The sequence below is a fragment of the Cupressus sempervirens genome, chromosome 1, assembly GCF_028749045.1.
Source record: "Cupressus sempervirens isolate cs-2001-9-10 chromosome 1, ASM2874904v1, whole genome shotgun sequence".
Taxonomy (NCBI): domain Eukaryota; kingdom Viridiplantae; phylum Streptophyta; class Pinopsida; order Cupressales; family Cupressaceae; genus Cupressus; species Cupressus sempervirens.
Genome location: NC_143118.1, coordinates 503,596,070 through 503,620,399, shown reverse-complemented (window position 1 = coordinate 503,620,399; position 24,330 = coordinate 503,596,070). Strand labels below are relative to the sequence as shown.

General features: G+C 34.7%; 1 protein-coding gene across 4 annotated transcripts in view; it reads right to left on the bottom strand.

Moving 5' to 3' along the window:
• Window positions 1–24,330, bottom strand: part of HEXO3 (beta-hexosaminidase 3) — a 296,756-nt gene that overhangs the window by 255,727 nt on the left and 16,699 nt on the right. For 3 of the 4 annotated variants that reach the window (XM_089829123.1, XM_089829126.1, XM_089829130.1), the window contains 2 exons: window positions 12,245–12,280; window positions 11,656–11,767 (listed from right to left, as the gene is read on the bottom strand). In XM_089829123.1, the coding sequence (XP_089685249.1) occupies window positions 11,656–11,767; window positions 12,245–12,280 (148 nt within the window). Of the gene's footprint in view, window positions 1–5,147; window positions 5,629–11,655; window positions 11,768–12,244; window positions 12,281–24,330 lie in introns of those variants that run through there. The other variant, XM_089829136.1, reaches the window with a different exon arrangement.

The following is a 24,330-nucleotide window of genomic DNA, read 5'->3' as shown; positions in this document are numbered from 1 at the left end:
GGTCCAAATTCATGACCTACCTGTACGATTGTATATAACCCTAACCCAATTTCCTCCACACTAGCCCACTATGGTGACAAATTGTTACATGATGTGTCTCTGTGAAAAAAAATAGAAATTTGATTAATAAAATATATAAACACTTTATTTCATTTTTCATTATTTAATTGCAAACATTGTTCATAGCATGATCTTTAATCAAATCAAATTTACCAATTCAGATTTAATTTATATTCTTATAAAATCTGATTTACACCCTTCAAGAGGCAAGGACTCTAGCTCAAACAGAGCTCTTGTTCACTTAAGTGACTATATTAACTATATAGTTTGATTTTATTCTTTTAGTTTTAATTCAAAACATCTTAATAAATATTACTTTTTGAATGATATTCGCACATTATTTATTAAATTATATAGTGTAAACATTATTTATGACTCAATTAAGTGATATTCCTTCAAAAATTAAATAAACATGTGCTTAATTGATCTTAAGTTGTGCAAACATGTCCTTCAAACCCATTTGCATGTAAATATGCAAATGCTCCTAGAGAATAAGTTTTTGAACTAAAAGCATGCAAACGCCTTCGACATAAAATATGCATTCACCACCCTAAAGTGAGCAATGCATATTTGAGTTTTTAAAATGTGCAATGACCCTCCTAGAGTGAGTTTTGTATGTTTTTAAAATATGTAATGACACTTGGAGAATTTTTTTTTGCCTTGAAACATGGTTTTAAATATGTGATGTCACTTCTAGAGTGTGTTTTACATGAAAAGATCAATTACATGTTTTTAAAATATGTAATGGCACTTGGAGAATGCTCTTTACATATGTTTCATGCATTTGCAAATGATGAAGCCAAATTTGAAGAAAGAAGGGCAAAAACCTTCATGTTTTTCCTCTCCAAGAACACGTTTTCCACTAAAAATGAGCAGATGTGCCCATTATATAGCTTTAAATCCCCAAAACGAGGGTTTCTTTTGCATCTGTTGGCATTATAATGACCTGGGCATTCAATCTCATGCAAAAAACAATTCATTTCATGGCATTTTTTAGCCACATTTTTGTGAAAAACGCCCAGATTTGGGGCAGTTTTGATCACTTTTTGGTTCAAATAGAAGTCATTTTGAGGTTTCGATTCATGTATATGCTATTGAAGAACACATTTTTGTCTTTAGATGTCAAAAACGCTTCATTTCATGCCTTCCATGAATCACGTTTTTGCCAAAAACGCCCAGAAAATTGTGTTTTTTTATCAATTTTTATGCTTTTTGAATTTGTAATAGCATTTGGGGAAGTCGTTTTTGTATATCGAAGCGAAAAAAAATCAATTTATGCATTTGTGAGCCACGTTTTTGCAAAAACAGCCCATATTTTTGCAAAAAAATGGAACCTTTTTGTTAAAAACACTCAAAAAATGACATTTCTAGCCCATACATTTGGATCAATAGAGGTTGTTTTTGAGTTTTAATGCATGCTATTTCCTTTGAAGACCACGTTTTTGGCATTCTCATGTAAAATTTGACCCCTCATTGCTCATTAATATTTGTTGAATACAAGTACAGAAAAATTCAAATTATTGTTTTTGAATCCAAATTTGGAGGAGAATTGGTCTTTAAAGTCTATGATTCTTGCTATTTTGGCTCTTTGATCTCCAAGTAAGTGGACCTTTTCAAACTTGTTCATTAATTCATGCTTATCTTGCTATTTCCATACATATTTTAGCTTGAAGTTGCACACTTGTCCATGTATATGCCATGAAAAGTGCATTTTGCCTATACATATGATGAAAATTCTCATTTTCATACTTTTTGGTTTTTTTTCCAAATTCCAAATTCGAATTTGCATTTTGAAGTAACTTGTTTGTTGACATGTTTGCGAAGGTACATGTTTCTTTTGTGCTTGTGTTTTATTTTTCTTTTTTTGGAAGAAATTGCAAGTACTTTCCCAAGAACTTGACCACGTTTCACTTCACTCCACCTTCCACCTCTTCGTGCAAGTGCATCATTTCATTCCACCTCCATCATTAGATATCATAACGCTTCGCACCTCACTCTTCACATGCGATTACATGTATTTCCATCCATCATCCACACATACATGTAATCTCATTCTCCATTTCCACTTTCACACATCTCACTTTCTACTCCCATTTACATGCATTTCCATCTTCCAAACCTAAATGTATGTTTGCTTTACATGTAATCCAATTTATGTGTAATGATATCCAGAGAACCTGTTTTTTACTAAAGGTCACACTTATAAAGTCAAAAGTTATCATTTGCACCCATTCCCATGTGCCTAGCTTTTATTCCTCAAGGCATCTTTCCAAGAACTCATCCTTTTTCAATACACATTTACATGCCATCCACCTTCCTAAATCCCATTTTAGCCCTCTGCATGCACTTTCCATATCACATCTAATTTATTGCATATGTTCCATGAGTATCTAATCAATACTCCAAATACATTGTTCCTCAGAGACCCATTTTGTCAATATTATCATGGAGTTAGAATCCATATCTTCTAATGATGGATTCAATTCCATTGAAAATTTCATGTTACAACAAGTCAAGATATGTTAGGATTTTTATAAACAATGAAGGCATCCAGTAAAGAAGGTGTGTTTCAAATCAAAGAAGCGGTAATTCATTTGGTCTCCATTTTCCTAATGGTTGTCCGAGAACTTGAGTTTGTGTGGGAATGTGTGAAGCACTTTGCTTCAAAAAAAAAAAAATGTTGGTGGAAAGTTGTTCCGAGTTTACATTTGGACACCATTGAGAAGGTTTTCAAAGTGTCAAAGACTCCAAAATATGCCAATCTATAAAGGAGAATTCATGACAACTCGAATGAGAAAAAGCTTGATCACAACAAACAATTCATCAAAGAGAGTCAGAGGCTATCAAAAGACGCAACACTATGGTTATCAAGGTGAATGTAGTGGCACAAAATATAGGAACTTCCAATACAAGGCCCTTCAAAATAATCCCTAGGATCATTTCAATTCTCTTCCGTGTTTCTTCTTCTTCTTTCATATTTGTAATTGAAGATGATGTATTAGATGAAAATGTGTAATTATATGTAATACAACTTACATGTGTAATGACATGTAATCCAATAATTTCTCTTGTTAGTTAGACTAGGTCAAAGTTGGTTGAGTTGCTCTCACTTTTTCCTCCATCTTTTTCTCAACTCCTTTGCCTATATAAGGATTGCCCCCCTCATTGTAAAAATCATCTTTTGCCGTATTTAAGAAAGCTCTGCCAGACTTCTGCAAGCATAGCTTTGATTGTGTAGTACAAATTTGGGAGAAAAATGAATAAAATAAGCAATAGGATTCAAAGCTTTGACTAAAAGCAATTGTGATAGAGCAAATTAGAAGCTTTGACTATAATTTGTGCCTATTGTCCTTGATTCGTGTTATTATTGTGTGTTCAATAATAGAGCATAGTGATTTAAGAAGCAATCGGAACCGAAGCTTTGATTGGGAGCAATCGTGGCAATACATAGAGTAGGAGCTTTGACTGTAGCTTTTACCACTATCTCAAGCTCACAAAAAATAGTTAGAATCTCCCTACTTCTGGAAGTCTTTGTGCCCCAATGGTAGAAGTTTTCTTATAGAATAGAGATCATCTAGTTCTGGAAGTCTTTGTGCCCCAATGGTAGTGATTTTTCTTATAAATTAGACAAACAGGACTTAGAACCAAACTGGTACGCTTTCAGCTAGCCTTGGAGTTAAGTGTTGGTTTATTGGTATCACCGTTTACAACTTTAGATAGAAATGTAGTTTGAGGTTTCATCTTGCCCATTACTCACTCTGTGGGTAAGTGGATTCTTTCCTGAAAGCTAAGAGAAAAGAATACTGGTAACGCCCCTTACAAAATCTCTCAACTTCTTGCTTACCTTGAGTTGATCCAAGAAACGGTAAGAAAGTGGGAGCCTTCCCTTTAAGGTAGGAGAGACTCTGTCTCACACGCTGTGGCTGGTCATCATATTTTGCGACTAGATTTTACCCAAAACTGTCGGTTGCAAAATATCCACTCAACACATATAATCAATAGAAGCAGTATGCTAATCAGAGGACTCCTTGCTCTGTTCAAGTGGGCAATAGGGTTTATTTGATGTTGCAGCCATAGAGACATTGTAATGTCCCCATTTCAAACACTAAATTTCATAATTAAATATTAAACAATAATGAATAAATAAATATTATAATATAATTTATTATTAAATATGCTATTTGAATAAGATATCAAATTGATATAATATTATATTATATCAATTGATATAGTGGCAATATGAAAATAATGTAACCATATAAATAATAATATAATTATAACATAATCTCTAGTTATATTATAATGTCATCTACACTTAATAATTCATTGATAAATAATAAATATATATTTATCAATGTTGAAATGAAAGATTACCAATGATTATAATATAAATTTTTATATAAAATATTTCTAAAATAATAATATTAAACTAGCAAATTATTCAAGGACAAACAATATTGAATATTAGTTTCATTAGTTAATACAATTCAAACTACAATAATCATAATAACAATATATAATTAAAATAAATGCTAGATAGCAATTGATACAATTTGGAAAGATACCTCTCTTCAACATTCAGGCGATGCATCCCAATCTGATATTTGCAAGGTCCAGGATAGGGTTCGAACTGATCATCATAGGATATTTTATATTACTATTTTTTTTGGGTCGGTTATTACTATATTATCCTTTACAGATTACTTTGATTAGAGCAGCTTTCAGAACATTCTACCAAATTCGATTATGAAGGAAAACAAAGAGCATTAGAAGCAATATACACACTTCAAAAAAAAGGAGATAACTATCAGCGCTTTGAGGGAAGCAAAATTGGTATTAGTTATCATATCAATCAAAACACCCTGCAAACATTATAAGCAGATAAAAATAAATATATGGAAGGAGACGAAAAGAATGTAACATCGCAAGAGTAGCACAGATAAAAAGCATTGCACAAAATAGGAGGAGAATAGCGGAATATAAAGATTGCTAAATTAATTAATCAAAATAGATGAGTGCTAAATTATTTCATCCAGAATATATTATTAGAATCAGCGATAGTGATTATATTAGAAGAAGAATCTTACAAGTATTACAATGAAGAAAGAATCTCCATGGCAAAGAACAGAAGAAGGAGTCGATTCCAACGAAGGAAGAAAATAAATATAGGTTCACCAGTAAAAAAAATTCATAGGAAAAGCTGCGAAAGAGCATAAGAACATTTTGATGTAAACTCCACTGCAAGGACATCATTCTCCATTCGATGTACGCTATCTTCTCTGTAGCAAAAGCTGGACTGGAGAGAGAATACAACATGATAACTCTCTAATTTGATATAGATTAGAATATTTGTAATGGTAAAATTGGGCATCTATCATTTCATCAATACCGAATCTTATGGAGAGCTGCATATGCCGTTAAGACACAATATAGGAAATACATGATTTCAGTGAAATGAAAAGAAAAACATTGCATAGTAAATGAAATCCAATTCGTTGTTGGGAATAGTTTTGAGTTGCAGATGGAATGAAAGCATCAAGAGGAGTCGAAATTATAATACCAGTAACGAAGTTGCAATCCAATTATAATGGTTAAATAAAAGTTCAGAATTAGGAGAGAAGTTTAAAATATCACATCTGAAACTTAGCAGTCAAGGATAACCTTTATATATAATTACAATGGGTTGGTCTTCTTTTATTAAGGGGAAGAAAAGAAAAAGAACCAAAAAATAAAATCATAGGTATTTAAATTAAGGTATATGAATATCTGTTTGAAAAATAACACAAATATAAGTAATAAGAAAAATATTTATAAGGACCAAAATATGTGAAGATGTATTTATAGGGGACTATGGACTATACGGACAAAGAAAGAAATCTTAGTGATAGAAGCATAGAATGGTATTCAAATCTATATGAACAAATAAGTAAAGAAATTATGAAAGGTGAATTATTGAGTAAAATAAGTATGTCTAGAGAGTAGGGTACATCATAGTGGTATCAAAGTGACCTTTTCATCCTCTAGGATATACAACAAGATAAGAAGTTACGAAGGCCTCGTTTGAGACTAAAGACACGACATAATAGACAAGCACAAGATGATGGCACTTCTTATGTAATTGAAAAAGAAAGAGTTCAAAGAGGTTCACCATAGCCATTCCAACAATCTAAGAAATCGGTAATGTATAGATGTATATATTTTGTAAATTTATTTTTGATTGTTATTAATAGACATTTAAATATATAATATATATGAAGGGAAAGAGTGGCAATTAAGAGAGAACCACAAAAGGCACCATATTGTTAGCACCTTCACAAGGTAGTGATTAAGGGAGAATCATTTGAGCACTCTATCACAGAAGCTTGTTAGGGAGAATTGCTACAAGGTCACCCTACTGCTCTATGAGTGAGGGAAGACCGCTAGGGCACCTTATTGCAGAAGAGACCCAAGATGCAATTAAGGGAGAATCGTGAAGGGCAGCCCATTATAGCAATAGTTAAGGGAGAACCACAGAAGGGTGCCCTCATATGCTTTAAGTGAGGGAGAACCGCTAAGGACACCCTATTGCAAAAGTAGTTGAGGTAGAATTGTTGAGAGAACCCTTTTACAATAGCAATCAAGGGAGGACCACACGTAAGGTGCCCTACTCTTTTGTGATTATGGGAGAACTACTAAGGCACCCCACTACAAAGTAGAGATTATATCATTAGAGGCCTTAGAGTGAGTTAGAGTTTCTCCTAAGGATTAAATAGAGATGGATAGTCATAAAGGGATGTTCATAGAGGGCTAGGGTGAGATAAAGTCTCCCCTAAGGATTACAATTGCATACTTAAAGGGTGTCCATAAGATTTGGGAAGAGATAAAATCTTCACCAAAAGATTATAAGGATTACTCCTCAGGGCTTATCATAGGTCAAGGCAATGCATAGCTAGGAGAAGAACATGCCACAACAAATGAAGATAAGTTTATCTTTTTGAATTGTTGTAAATTTAATATCATGATCACCTAATTTGATAAATCCATATTCATTAATTACAATTCTAACCTCATGTTGAAATAAACATTTTAGGGCCGCTATATTAGATATTGGAGCTATAGAATATAAATTTGCTTTGCTTGAGGACAAGCAAATTGAGGAAGAGCGGACTATAATGTCCCCATTTCAAAGACTAAATTTAATAAGTAATATCAAAAAATAGTAAATAAATAAATATTATAATATAATTTATTATTAAATATGCTATTTCAATAAGATATCAAACTAATATAATATTATATTTTATCAATTGATATAGTGTCAATATGTAAATAATGTAATCATATAAATAATAATATAATTAAATATAATCTTTAAATATATTATACTATCGTCTACACTAAATAATTAGTCAATAAATAATAAATATATTTATCAACGTTAAAAATGAAAGATTACCAATGATTATAATCTAAATTTAAATATAAAATATTCAAACAAATAATAATATCATTAAATAAATAATAACAATAAAATAGCAAATTATACAAGGACAAACAATATTGGATATTAATTCCATTAGCTAATACAATAAACATAATATCAATAGATAATTAAAAATTTTGCTAGACTCAATGGGCCCTTAGTCTATTGGTGAAGTTGAATGGCTCACAAAGAGCCCACCAAGGATCAAGTCTTGTTGAGTGCAAGGCTCTAAGGCTGAGATCATGCCCCAAGTGATTTTGATGGCATGGATGCCCCTCGGTCCTTGGCTCTAAGCTGAAGAGGTTTCAAGCACGTGTGGGCCCATATCAGGTTCCTAAATCTTTCAGTGGTGGCCTTCGCTGGTTGGTAGCTCGCAGGCCTCATGCCTCGCTGGGTTGCCTTGCAGCTCTGAACCCTCCATCATATATATAATTGCTAGATAGCAATTGATGCAATTTGGAACAATATGTCTCTTCAACATTCAATCCAATATTTGCAAGATAAAAGATAAGGTTCGAACTCTTTTCAAAAGATCATCATGGGATATTTTTATATTACTATCTTATCCTTCACAGATTATTTTGATTAGAGCAGCGTTCAGAAAATTCTACCCAATTCGATTATGGAGGAAAAAAAGAGAATAAGAAGCAATATACACACTCCAAAATAAGGAGATAACAATTTGCGCTTTGAGGGAAGCAAAGTCAGCATTAGTTATCAGATCAATCACAACACCCAGAAAACATTATAAGAAGATAAAACTAAGTATGAGGAAGAAAATAAAAAGATGGTAACAACAAAAGAGTAACATAAATAAAAGCATTGCACAAAATAGGAGGAGAATAGAGGAATATAAAGATTGCTATATTATTTCATCAAAATAGATGAGTGCTAAATTATTTCATCCAGATTATATTATTAGAATGGTATTTGTGATTATATTACAAAAGGAAAATTATAAGTATAACACCGAAGAAAGAATCTCCATGGCAAAGAACAGGGGAAGGAATCAATTCCAACGAAGGAAGAAAATAAATACAGGTTCACAAGTAAAAAAAAATCATAGGAAAAGTTGTGAAAGAGCATAGAACATTTTTCCATAAACTTCATTGCAAGGACATTATTCTTCATTCAATATACACTATCTTCTCTACAGCGAGAGCTAGTTTGGAGAGTGAATACAAGATGGTAACTCTAAAATTTATATTGATTATAATATCTGCAATGGTAATATTTGGCATCTATCATTCCATCAATACCCAATACTGTGGTGAGCTGCATATGCCGACACACATTATAGGAAATACATGATGTCAGTGAAAACAACAGAAAAAAATTGCTTAGTAAATGAAATCCAATTCATTGTTGGTAATAGTTTTGAGTTGCAGATGGAATGAAAGCATCAAGAGGAGTCTAAATTATAATACCAGTAACAAAGCTGCAATCCAATTATAATGGTAAACTAAAAGTTCAGAATTAGGGGAGAAGTTTCACATATCACATCTGAAACTTGGCAGTGAAGCATAACCTTTATTTATAATTCCAATGGGTTGATCAGCTTTTATGAAGGGGAAGAAAAAGAAACGAAAAATAAAATCAGAGGGTTTTTAATTAAGGTATATGAATATCTGTTTAAAGAATAATACAAATAGAAGTAATAAGAAAAATATTTATAAGGACCAAAATATGTGAAGATATATTTATAGGGGAGTATGGACTATACAAACAGAGAGAAATATTAATGATGAAGCATAGAATGGTATTTAAAGCTATATCAACAAATAAATTTAGAACTTATGGAAGGTGAAGAAAGAGAAATATAAATTCTAATTAGGAACTTTTGAGTAAATTAAGTATGTCTCTAGTAGGGAACATCACAAACAGTCCTCCATTAGGATGAGTGGATCTGAGAAGCTCAAGCCTTTGATATTATGGTCCTTTCTGCATAGTGAGATGCACAGGTGAGATTGCATATGAGTTTGATCTGCAAAAGGACAGCAGGGTGCATAATGTGTTCCATATTTTCGCGCCTCAAGAAGGCACTAGGCAGGCATGTTGCACCATCTCCTATCTTACCCCCGCTTTATGTTGAGGGGCAGCTTGAGTTGATCCCTGAGGCGATTCTTGATACCAAGAAGAGGCAGTTGCAGAAGAGATATATAAGAGAGTTTTTGCTTAAGTGACAAGGACTTCAAGATGAGGATGCCACTTGGGAGCCTAAGGATATACTTCAGCATCCCAGAGTTTGATTTCTTGGGGACAAGCAATCTTGGGGAGTGAGGACTGGAATTTCCCTGCTTTAGCAAGTTCTTGTAGCCAGGATTGATCAGTTCATCATTGCAGACCCTCGTGAGCTGATAGTGAGTTTTGAGGGTCTCTGTGGTAGACTTGCTAAATTTTTAAAGTCTAATTTGGGGTGATTGCTATATTTAGAATTGCAATGGAAGCACAAGTGGTTGGTCTTCATTAGTAGTAGATTGAGCATAATTATGGAGTTCATATAATAAAGTTATTAATGAAGCCTTAATTATTAAAAGACTTTATCTTATTTCATATTATAATTTGATATTGTGAATGAGAAGCCTCCTAAGTGAGAAATGTGAAGGAGAAGTTGGATTGCACAATTGAATTATAAATATGACTCCATGATTAGGATAATTCATCACATTGTCTATTGCTTAGGATAATTTCTTGTGAGGGTTTTGAAGTGTGAATTCTCATGAGGATTGATTCCTCTTGATCTGAGAATCAATTTGTTGTTGTTGTATAGAAAATTGGAATTGCATTTTGAATCTGGATTTTACACTCAATTCATTGCTGAGGTATAGTGAATTGAATTATTTCTTCAATCTGATTTGGGCATCTCTCTACTGTAATTTTCCTGTGAACAGAAGGCGGTCTACTTTTGCAATCATTGGTGCCATTATTATTGGTTTCATTCCAAGCTGGGTGTCCATTAAATCTCTACAAGTTTGTCGTTGATCATTCTGAATTCAAACGACATTCTCTCTGTATTTGGGCGTTGTGATATCTATTGTCAATTTACAGCAGGGCGGCATTCATTTTTTATTTGGTCTTTTATATTTTGGAGCTGCAATCATTTTTTCTTGAAGTTATGAACATTGTTAAGGGTCGCTATCAAGGTTTAACAGGCTGCGATCAATCATTAAGGGTCTGCATTCAAGATATCCGGCCTCATATAGGCATCTGCCTTTGATATTATAAACGCCACCACTGGGTGTGCCTTCTTACAGTCTTGTGGCTTAGTCTAGCTGCCACGGGTGACATTCTGAACCTGGCAGTGTTTCCTAGCAACAGCTGCGAACCATATTGGCTGGCATAGTGACTGGAGTGTAAGATTGGCACATCACCACTGCTGCAAATTCGTTATCTCTAGCGTGCCATACAATGGGTTCACAATTTATATTGTAATTTATCTTAAGTTTTGAACTATAATTGCAGCATGAGTTCTATGATAATTGTGATCTTTGCATAGCTGTTATTTCATTTCAATACTGTTCAAGCATTTCATGCTTTGAGAAAATCCAACAAAAAAATCATATACATTCAAAAAATACATTAAAAAAGCAAAAAACAACAAAACTTATCAAAAACAATATCATCATTCTTCAGCATCGCCAGTTAAAGCCACTTGGGCTCTTTACCAACTCCAGCCAAGGAATAACACTGGATACAATTGTTTTGAAGTAAGCTTGAGTAGTTGGTAGTAGATTTTTTTTTGTAAGGATTGGCTGCCAAACACTGGAATAGACAAGAAATGGATTTCCTTTTGACTCGGACGAAAACTTAATATGAGATTTTCTGTATGGGCACAACATCTTAAAAATTCCCAATAGACTTTTACAATTCAGAAAGACATCAAATTTTGAGTTGCACAATGTAAGAGAAAGAAAACTAAGCCTCTTAATGTTAAACTTAAACCTAATGTTGGAAACACTTATGCTCTATGGTAGTACATATTAAACAAAATAAAACATTAGAGAGTACAGGAATCATTATTAAAAGAGTCAAGAACCATGGAATTAAGAAAACATTTGTTTCGATCTCTTCTTTATATAAGCAGAAATAATATGACACTTGTAAAAATTACTTCTAGCAAGTATTATGCTTACCAATTAAAAGGCCCCTATAGGAAAATCTGGGTTGATCAATTATGATCCATGGAGCCATCGAGACCATTACATTTTTTTGAATTGAATTGAATAAACAAAGCTGGCTTAGTGTCTGCAACATTGATCAATGTGTTAGGAATTTGGGACTTTGTAAAATATTGCAGAAAACTACATTTTAATACATTGGAAACTACCAACAAAATTTAGTGTTCACTGTCTGAGTTCTTAATATTTAATGATTCTCAGGTTAAGATGTCCCGAAACTGGGTTTTATAGGTGCCATTTATCACAATTTAAAATTTGTATACAAAAATTAACATTGATAAAATGCACAGAAACTAAAAGAGATGTGGTGCAATTTGACAGATATTTATATTCATATTAACACCATACATTTTGGAGTTTCCCGAAATTGAATTGTTTTGTCATGTTCTTGTTGGTAAATAATCATTCAGAAGGAAAAAAGATAATATCCTATTCCACACACATCCATTTAAAGAACTTAACATCTTACATATATAGCTTTTCATTCATCGTAATTAAAAGTTTAGGGATAACTGATTTCTAATAAGAAGAAGAAAGTGATTACCTCAAGTCCATGAAGAGCCCCATAGATAGTATCACCCTGCAAAGAGTACCCGTTTATGTTGACAATCCTTCAGAGCCAGAAATGCACATACATAAATGCAAGCAAGCTTAAATAAAATGATGAGATATTTTGATACATTAGACATCTTAAAATGAATCCACAAAATTATTGACTGATGTCCCCATTTGACCAAAAGGGGTACTCAAAATAGGTAATCAAAATACAATATGTCATCACAGATATAATTGAATATGTGCACAAAATGTTTTCTGTATGTACGCAGTGAGAAATGTTATCATGAAAAGAGAACATCATTCATTGTAGACAAGTATATTTCATGAGCACTTCTGAAATATATTCACCATGTATGGAGGTCTATTGAAAGTGAGCCTTGAAAATAAGTGTTTCATATAGTCTATTATATAGGATTTCTTTATTTATAAAAATATTTTTGGCTCTTGATCAATGGAAGCATTAATATTCACTTTTTCTTCACACCTATTCCAAAAAGTGTCCTTTTTGTTTTTTTAAATGGCCCTTAAATAGAAATGAATTATTTATGCATATCTAAATGCCACAAGCCATGATGATGTTTATTTACACTTCTATGTATCAAGTAATTTTATGGAAATAATTTGAGCTGATATCAGTCACATATCTGTTCACTTTCATTTTTAGATAAATTGGTTATATGTCAGAGAGCTGATTGATCACTATTTCCTAGTGCATCACCCTATCAGCACCCACCCTAGTACTCCAAAAAATTCTACATCTAGTTTCCTTTTGTTTACTAGTCATTACTCTGTTCATCATTGATAATGAATCTAAGATTTCTTCAAAGTGTCTGTTGTGACTCAAAATTGAAGCCCTGATTTTGAGTACCATTCTGAAAACAAGTCTAATTGAGCCCCTATAAGAGTTTTTCATGCATATGTACCCGGCTATCATTTTGAGGCCTATGAAGCGTTTCATGTGTTTAACACCTTTCATTCAGTATATGCATGCATCTCATGATGATTAGTTTCCATTCCAAGTCATTCCGTGAAGTTTCATCTTGAGCATTGTTCAAATCTGCATTTTTTGCCCATGTCAAACAGCGATAGGAAGCCTAGTTTGCAATTAAATGTCTTGCACCTGGTAAAGTTTCATGCCTCACCACTTTGAGAATATTTAGTATGCATATCAAAGAACCTATGTTTCAGATTTCAGGTTGTTTCGATTTGTTTTGACTAGGTTTTGAACCCCTCAAAGTTGGTTGTTTACTGTTGTCAGACTGATGCATATCATATTTCCCAAAATTCCAAGAAGCTCTGTTTGACCAATTATAACTTCGACCTAGTTGACCCTATTGAAGAATTTATTTTTGCATTGTATTCTAGGGGTCAGAGACATGCTATGTTCTAGATTTGATCCTATGACAAATCTGTTTGACTAATTTTCAAACGCATTCCAAAATGCAATTTATAAAGTTTTACCGATGTCTAAAAGTGCAGATTGATTGGTAGCCATGTTCGGGATGTCACAACTTTGAAACCATGATTGTCTAAGTCAAAAGAATTGTACCACTGTGTTCTACTCTAAAAATACTTCAAGTGTATTAGTTTTCAAGTCTTGACGAATCCATCTACACACTTTCCCAGGTCCATTCCGTTTGTGAAAATCAATATTCTGCTAGTGTTCCCAGTTCTACAATTCCAAGTACCCAACTTTGAACACTTGCTAAACTTACCTAGTTTTTTGTCATGAGCCCAAATCATAGACTTTTATTCTCCATGTGGCAATGAACCAATGCTTCAGATCTCAAGTCTCCATGTGATCGTTTGATTGATTTTCCAAGCCAAATCTGAACACACTTTTATGCTTCTAATGTGCTTACCTACAAAGACAATTCAGAGAAGGTAACTTTGACAGTTAATAACTTTTAACCCTGACACCATTATGAAGCAAAATCCGACAAGGTAGGAGTGTGTGGACCTAAAAACATGACTACAAAGTTTCAGGACTTGGTCGAGTGTTTTAATCAGTTTTTGGGGCCAGTTCCACAACCTCTTGGCACAAAATTGGACAGTTGGCAGAAGATGCGAAGAATGAATTTTGGAGGTTTAGTCAATGATCAATTTTGAATCTAAACCAATGCAATGACTCAGTGGATCAACTAAAGCAATCTAAGAGTCAATTGTTTGAAACGCAAAATTTTTTTAGCTGGACACACTTTGGGGCCCAACTAATCTCATAAGAGCAATAAGACATTGTGAGGATTATATATTTTAAGAGATCAAAACAATTATGATTGACTGCATTTTTTATATGCATATATGATCATTTGAGATCAAGTGGGTATACATGGGATTATGTATGTAATACATGAAATGGGTTTGACTGACAAGTATGAAGCATGGTAGGATACTATGGCCATGAGAAGATGCCAGTGAAATGGAGATTAAAAGATCAATTTGGGATGCTACTGATACTTTGCAAGAAGACATTGGATGCATAAGGTGCCTCTAGTAGAATGAAAGGATTAATGGACTTTTCTACAATCTTGTCATCATATTTTGTCCACATTTTTTCTACACACATAGAACATGTCTCTTGCCTAAAATGTTGTCACTAATACTCCTCTTAACTTGTGTCAAATGAGACTTGGAATATGAAAGAGGCAACTCATAGGATTATATGCTTTTAAGTATAAACATCGCCATTAAATGTTGCTAGATGTTATACAAGAACATGCATATATCATCATGTGAGACCAAAGAGGTACTTGGATTAGGCACACAATGAATGTCAAAATTGACGGCAATGGTGCATTTTTTGTCAAGAGATTGAACTAAGGCATCACCCCCCAAACTAGTAAGGTTCTAGAACATAAGCAAATGCACATGACAGATCATGGTATGTCCTAAATTTCTGAGAAGCACCTATTATACACAATCATTGACCAATTGTGAACATCCACAAAAAGACTAAATGAAGAGGCACATGTATACTGGACTCCAATTGATGCAAGATACATTGCTCCATGTACAAGCATACAACTCTTCCCCCTTACTACTGAAGAAAGAACATCCTAATTAAGAGGATCTTCCAAACATGCATTTTTCCTTGTGTGGGGTCTGATGTGCACATTGTGTGATAGGTGGTTTGTGGACACTGTTTTGAAAGGGGTTCTAAGGCAATGTAGCTAAATATCACTGCCATCATGTTGGTACTCCTCTGCTATGTCAGTGCACCAAGACACAAGGAACAATTAGAAACAAACCACTATACTCCATGATGCCTTCTTTGCTTTTGCAATTATAAGATCACCATAGAGGAGGTGAGGTTTTGTTTAAGGCATTCCGTCGTGGTTTTAGCACAGGGAAACATTTATAATGGAATGAATCATGCACTGCAATATGGTTTTCATATCATTGTTGTTCATTGCTTGCGATATAAATGGGAGTGAAATGTTATTGGAAAGAGTTGTGAAGGAGCACACAACCTCACAAGATGAGTATAGCCTCCACGTGTTATCCAATGCAATGTTTTTTTTCTTCCTTACATCGTCCGTCTGTTCTAGGAGAACCATTGCATTTGCTGACATTTTGAGTTGATGCATAGAGAATGGGGAAGAACTTATCCCACATTGCCCGTGTTAACGGTATTTATAACATTTTTATAAACAAACATACACTCGGTAAGGCTCAAAAGCCACATGCATTTAGACACTAAGGTGTAGTTGCAGCAGGACCCATGCCAGTTTGGTGAGTTTGTAAGACAATTTTGAACAATGTACAAGATGATGTGGACAAATGAGCTGGTAGTCAAATGGACAAATAATCTTGTGACACGTAGCACACGTATCTAATGACTAATGAACCCGTCGGCAACCAGATGGACCGAGACGGACCAACCAAAAACTGACACGTGGCATGGATATTAAGGAAGCTCAGCTTGCGCGACTAACATTGCAACCTCACACTATCACAAAATACGTGGTAAAAGGTGACTCAGCATGCGAGAATGTGACAGGGCGACAAGTGGCAGGGGCATTGAGGTGGCACTGGTGATGTGGCACGCACTTCAAGGAAAATGAGCTGGTAGAAATGGACACGTGTCGCATTGTCGCATTGTCGCGATGATGTGGCAAAATATTGACTATGTATGCGACAATGTGACACATGTCAAAGGCAATGACTTGGTGGGTTGCAAATGGATGCACCAAATTGCACCACGTGGTAAAAATTGATGGTTGTAGTAAGGTCGCAAAATGAAGATGCTCACTAGTTAGCTAATGCGACAATGCGAGGACCAATCAGGTGGTGACACGTGGCAACGTGTTAGAGGTAGGAAAACAATCAATGGGCCAGTCAGGAGGCACCACGTAGTGCCTCATTCCAAAGGTGTTTGATTGACAATGACATGGTAGTGACTGTGCAGAGTTCAACGAATTGTGTCGTGACACATGTCATAGGTCTGGTCAACTCAGGTTTGACCCGAATAGAAAAAGGAGGGAAGAACCATAATTCAGAAAAATCAAATTTTTAATATTTTCTTCTTTGAACATGCAACCCATTTTAAATAAAAGTTGGATTTTAATATAAAGTTTCAACTTTGGGTAAAAGGTAAATTTTTGCAAGAAATCAAGCCTAAGAATTAGTTGTAAACTTGGAACTTTTTTTGGCCGCCCTAGGTGTTTTTCTTAAGCAAATATAGGACTATTATATATCGACGGAAAGCTCTCAGAGTTTAGTTTCCAGATTTTCCATTTGTTTTTGCATAGGTACCAGCGGGTAAAAGTTATATTGATTTTTGTCCGAGGTTCTTTTTATGCAACTGCATTCTGGTACAAGCAATTCATTTTCAATGTCTGGGAAAGCGGTGAAATGGGTAGGTGCCAAATTTGGAGAGGGTCTTAGTAGGGATATTGTTTTGCCTCCAAAGTTTTGCAATGTGGATTTTGGCAACTTTTGCCATCAAATCTGGTATTTTATCAAAAAAAGGCCTTTTCCATCATTCAGGAAGGTATTTTCAGAGTTTGTTGGGTAGAATGATGGGATTTGATCCAATTTTCAGTTCTAGAGAGATGAAAGATGTTTTGCAACAACATTGGAGGGAGATTCAAGTGGACAAGTGTCGATTCGAGTTTAGATCTGGGATCCCTTCCTCATCTATATCTTTCTTTCTTCTTTCTTTGTAAGGGTTGGTTCCAGTTTATTAGAGGTTGGTTCCAAACTATTGGACAAGTCTCCATAGCTATGATACCACCGTTCTTCAACATTTTTCTCTTGTATGAACAGCAATAAAGAAGTATAGAGTACAGTTCTGGTTTATTTGATGTTTTTATGAGTCTTTCATGCATCTTGAATGTACTTGTTTCAAATAAATGAATACAAAGAATAGTAAGATTACTTAGTTTCATTTTGATTCTTGTCTCCTTTCTCTATTGTGTAACAAAGAATAGTAAGATTACTTAGTTTCATTTTGATTCTTGTCTCCTTTCTCTATTGTGTACAATCTTTTGTGGTTTATGGACAAAGAACATAGATCCAGTTGCATCTCATTCTAGGTTGCATGTCTTGATGTGATTTGCCTTTGATTCAAAGAGTCATGTAAAAGCTTAACACATTTTGACGAGGTTGTGAGTTTCATGTGAAGGATGTATGATAAGTATGAGGCTCAAATTGAACATAGATGTCTAATTCACAAAGTGATGGGATAGATCTGATAACTTGATAAATGAGATATATTATTGATATCTTGGATGTGTGTTGTGATTTATGGAATAACCAATGGATAGAGCACTGATCAACTATAGGATCATTTTAGTTTGTTGTTGCATATGGGGTTTCGTTGATTCAAAAATCAAATATCAATTACCCATTTTCCTTTTTCGTTTAGGAGCTTAAAAGATACCCTCACTCAGCCTGTGGATTTCATAGGTTTTGTAACTTGCTACTGCATACCTTTGTTATTGCATGAGTATAGGAGAAATAAGGGTTTAATCTGCATTGTATAGATTCAGATTTGGCAACTGGTACCATATGAGTGAATCTAAAAGTCTACCCGCCTAGGTTTTGGAGAGCCTAAAGTAGAAGTAGTTCAGCCTTATAGTTGGCATAGGTTCTTGACAAATTGTGTTCGTCATAGGAGATAGCTTCCCTTAGATGCAATCTTGTCTTGTCTACCTAGTAGTTGAAATCACTGTTAAATCAGGATCCAATAGTGTCAACTTGGCCAAATTTATTCATAGCGTTCAGTTTCAATCTACCATTACTAGAAATTTTTTCCTAGCCCATTCGTGCATTTAGGCTTCATTTTTCCCATCAAATATAACTTTGTGAAATCTTCGTATGGGTTTCCATTGTCAAATTTCCCTTACTGATGGTCCTTTATCCCCCAAATGACCTATCCGATGTTGGAAGCTACAAAATGTTTAGAAATTGAAGTTTGGGATTTTCTTTTTGTTATTTTATGATGTTTCTACAATGTTGCAGACTTCTAATGGAAATCTGAGCATTTCCTACCAATACATTATTTAGTTTTAGAGTTCATTTTCTCTTTATAGTGCCACAAGTTTTATTGCTCCTTTCCTTCCATATGCCTTCTTTATAGTGCAGAAAAGTTCATTGTTCCTTTTCTTCCACATTCCTGTTTTTCCTTCTCTTTGTGTGATCTTGATAGAGACCTAGATATTTGTCCATCCTCTTGATCCTTCATCCAATTTTGCATGTTTTCCTTGCATATTCCTCCTTCCTCGTGCAATTATTTTGTACATATTTACATCTACACCCACTTCATATATCCACTTTTAAGTCAACTTATTGCAAAATGCTCATCAAGCCTTTTGTTGTTAATAGACATCATGCCTTGATTTTCAATTTCACATAATTATCCCAATATTTTCCCAATGCTTCTCATCTACTTCTTTCATCCCTTTGCAAAGTTTCATGTTCAGTACTTCTATTCCCCCATCCAATTACAACCTTTGTTCCTAATCCAAAACCTCGCATGTCATATTCCCTCATCCTCTTCCACTTCAAAATTTTGCATATCTTCTAGATTGCTTCTTGCACTAATTGAATCTTCCAATAAACACCATTAATGTTCAAGTTGGCTCTTGTAAATACCAAATTGGTCTTTCTTGCCTAGAAAATTTTGTTTATCCTATGGGCATGAATCTTAGTTCAAAATCAATGGTGGATGATGAAGAATACATACCACCATGAATGTAGTGATTAGAATTTGAGATGGTGATGATCTTTATCCAATTTCAACCATGAGTTTTCAACTTGTTGCACAACCAACATTAATGACATGTAGCTTTTAGTTGAACTCGTGTGAAAATTCAATGACCAAACAATGCTCTAAATATCAAGTCATTTGTCAAAACAATAGTTGGCTGTTTTGTCATGTATGCACTCATGGAGTAATCACTAATGTCGACACTTAGCCTATTTTTCTCTTGCATCTCGATAGGCTAATGTTTTGAAAAAATGGGATGTCATGGGGTGGTAATATGGAAGTTATTATTTCCTATGTTTGGATGTGCATATCGTTATTTATTTTAAAACCCAATCCTTGGTCATTGTCAAAATATCCTCCTTGGTACCATGTTGGTAGTGGTGGTTCTTGATTCATCAGACCAGAATTACATTGATAATGATGTGGGCATTTTAATTGGAGCATTTCACATATCGGAGCACTAATGCATATTCTAAGTGGAACCATTTTATACAATGCCTCTCACTGCTTTGTAACACTATTATGCATGTTATTAGTGGTTTGACTTGGGAAGGATACTCATTTGATTGATGGAGAAATTTTTTCATTGAATGCAATTTTGTGACTAAGTTCCTAAGGATGATACCCCTGCAAGAAGTGATTGTATGTAGCTCTAGTTCAACTCGGGCGGAGCCAAACAAGTCTCACATATGAGCTAAAGGAATTGTCTACAACAATAAAGGAGAGGACAAACCATTACCAAGTAATCTAAAGGTATTATGAGCTTGGTGTTTTAAAATGAATCATCCTCCAATTGTAGCAAACGGGATAAGACTACCAAAATGGAGGGTGAATCCTACTCAAAGTATGCATTTTGTTGTAGCTAGTCATTGTGGGCATTCATCTTTGATATATTTTTGGTGTTGTTGAATTCTAAAGATACACTCAAGCACTGCTAAGATTGGAGAGACCAAGAACACTCAAGGGGAAGCATTGACTCGCTACTAAGATTGATATTATGTGACATATCTGAAAGGCATTAAGTCTCACTACCATTGTACCAGGACTTATCACAAGCTTCTTGTTGGTTTTGAGGATGTGTCAAAGGCTTGTCTAGATGGAGTGACTAAGAATCATAGATATGCCAACATTCATCTGTTAGCTCCAGGTCATTCTTTGTTTAGGCGTTGAGTGGCTACAAGTGCTTATTTACATATTCATGTTTGGTATTATCTCCTATAAGTATTGTTTCATCTTGCCTTAATTTTCCTTTTTAGAATCATAAGTGTCCAAATTGTTTGAAATTTGAATTATATTGCTAGAACCTTGTATTTGTATATTGCTTGTTAAAAGCTTAGCTGTCATGTTTAACATTTCGTGCTGCAACAAACTATTCATAGTCAATTCTATTACAAAATGAACCTAATTGTGTTAATTACTAGGTGGATCATTATATTTGGTGTCTCAAGTGTTTATGCAAGTTAAAGATTCTCTAGATTTTATTTTGTACTAAGAACGGCATTACTATGTCAGTTGAATCCCTAGTTAGCCAGAGTATTATATTTAATTCAATCAAAGAGAGGTAACTGACCAGCATTTTCAATGATAAGGATTTCTTGATCTAAAGGATATAACTTATACGGATATTACAGTGTTATCAAAGTGGAAAAATTGCTACCTTGTGGAAATCTTGACATTGAAATAGGGAGCCATGTAAGATTTGGAAACCTCCATTAGTGCTGAAAGGTAGAACAATATCTAAAATTGTGGGAGTTTCTTCAAATATGGAAGAGGCTGTGAATATTGCAAAAGAAGTAGACAAAGAAGCAATGGAAACCTTGAGATCCATTAGAGACGGGAAAACATGTGTTGTTGATGTATTACAACAGCATATTGAGGCAATACATCAGTTAAATGTAGGACCAAGAAGACCTCAAAGTCATCACAACGAAGGTGCTAGTCTAGTTGGGTCACCACAAGGAGTTAGAGAACCTACACATATGACAAGTAGACCATTAATGCCTATATTTTCTGAGAATAACGATGAAGTGGAAGGGAGAAATGAAGGAGCAGCAGTAGCTATTCCAAATGATGTTATGCACATGCATGTCAAGTGGACTTTAACTCTAGACAAGGTAAAAGAAGACTAGATATTGTTTAGCAAATGGGACAGCGATGAGAAATGACAAGGGCAAGGAAAGATAGAAGACCCAGGGCTCCAAACTGAGATTTCAAATATGCTATGCACAAATTGACTCTTCCTACCTTTGATGGTAGCAGGAAAACTTCAGCTAGAGCTTAGATATAAAAGCTTGACACATTCTTAACACTTAAACCCATGTCAGAAATGGAAGCAATTAATTTTACTACCATGCACTTAAATGGGAAAGCATATGCTTGGTGACATCAAGGAATCGTTACACAGCATCATGGTAAGATCAATTCATATGAGAAGTTTAGTAATAAACTAATCACTTGGTTTGACAAGGACATATAAGGTTACTATAGGAAGCTCACCCAACTTAACCAAAGTGGTGCATTAGACCCATACATTGATGACTTTCAACGAATCTCTATCATGGTTCCAAACATGACAGAAAATAGAAAGGTAATGTTGTTTGTGGAAGGGTCAAGACAAAAGTTCAAAGGGTTTGTGAAAGTGTTGAAATCAAATACTCTTCAAGATGCAATTAAGATGGCACGTGATGTGGGCATTTCATCATCCGCACTTCAGCCTCCTAAGAAGCCTTTCAAAGGATCAAAATCTAATCTGAAATCTGCAAATCAGAATAAGGACACTCCACCTAAATTGGATTCTGAATCTAGGAACAAACTAAGAAGGAATAAAATTATGCTTCATGTGCAAAGGACCTTGGATCCCCCGACCATAGATGCCTTGGGAAGGGTAAAGTTCATAATATAGAGGTGGTGTCTAATGACAACGATGATGAAGTTAATCAATCCCAGGTAGAGCCAGTTGAGGACATGCTTTTGAACAGCCACCCACCATTGCCAACCTCTCAAGAGTTCCTACAGGAAATCTCATTTGTCTAAAGAGAATTGTAAAGGGGTAGCAAGTTGTGTGTCTAGTGGATGCAGGAGCTACGCATAACTTCATTAGTGCATCCATAGAAGCAAAAAAAAAAATTTCAAGTAGAGGCAGTTCCTAAGTTTGATGTTAAGGTTACTAGTGGAGATTTGCTTAATTATTCAAGAAAAGCTTCACATCTTAGCATCTAGCTAGGAAATTATACTTTAGTTGCAGATTTCTATGTAATCAAGTTAGGAAGGATGGCTGTTATCTTAGGTCTACAGTAGCTTCGAACACTTTGCAAGTACACTATTGACCATTAGCTGAACTGTATTGAGTTTATGAGAGGAGATTAGCAGATTATTCTCAGAGCCATGACAAACAAGAGACCTAGGATTGTTTCATCTCATCGGATGGAGGTCATACTAAGGCTTGATGATATAGAGTGGGAAACACTATTCTTTGTATCCACTAAATCTACTTCAGATTGGGATAGCAGCATCACATAAACATACAGGCAATGTTGGATAAGCATAAGGAAGTCCTTGGGGACATTCCTCCCAGTATACCAGTTGATCATGGATTTGAGCATATTATAGAATTGGAGGAGGGTACTAAGCCAAATTCATTATAACTCATTATCGCCACCCTAGACATTTTAAGGAGATTCAGAAAATGATCAAGTAGTTACTTGCCATGGGACACATTAGGCCTAGTTCAAGCCCATTTGCATCATCAGGGGTATTAGTTAAAAAAAAGATAGAACTCTATGAATGTGCGTTGATTATAGGGTTTTGAATAATAGGACTATTAAGCATAGGTATCATATTCGCACAAAAGATTTATTGGATGAGTTGTATGGGGTTCTTTATTTCTCAAATATTGATCTTTGCTCAAGATAATATTAGATTCAGTGCGTGAGGAGGATGTGCATAAGACAACTTTCAGATGCCACTATGGTCATTACAAGTTTTTGGTGATGCCCTTTGGGTCACTAACATACGTGCCACATTTCAATCATGCATGAAACACATTTTTAATAAGTAGCTGCATAAGTATGTTTTGGTGTTCTTTGATGATTTTGTGATATTCAGCGAATCATGGGAGGAACACTTACAGCATTTGGATGAGGTTTTGAGTATCATGGAACAACACTCTTTATTTGCTAAAGAATCCAAATGTAATTTTGGTTTGACAAAGACATTATACCCCGAGCATGTTAAAAGGGCCAATGGTGTCAAAGTCCACCAAGAAAAGATAAAAGCAACATAGGATTTACCACCACCGAGAAATGTTTTGGGTTTGAGAGGATTCCATGGTTCACGTTCTTATTATAGGAGATTTGTTAAGATATTTTCTCAGCTCATAGCACCACTCATAGATCTCAGCAAAAAGGAGTTTTTAAGTGGATAAAGGAGGCATAAATGATTTTTGACATGATTAAGAGGGTCATGTGCACTTTACCCATGATAGCTCTATGAAATTTCTCTATACCATTTGTTTTGGAGTGCAATGCTTCTTATGAGGATATAGGTGTGATACTAATGCAAGATAGGCACCCCATTGCTTATGAGAGCAGAAAAGTCAAGGAACATGAGAGATTGTATTCCACCAAGAAGAGAGATGTTGGTCATTATGCATGCTTTGCAGACAACATTTGGTAGGAAGGAGGTTTGTGGTTAAAACATGTACCATAACAATTTGCTAGATTTTTTGGTATAGAAGGAATTGAATGAGAGGCAACAAAAGTGGGACAGCTGGGTTCAAGCTTATGGTTTTGACATCGACTATGTCACAAGGATAATAATGTAGTAGTTGATGCACTTTCCAAGAGGCCAATTGTGTGACT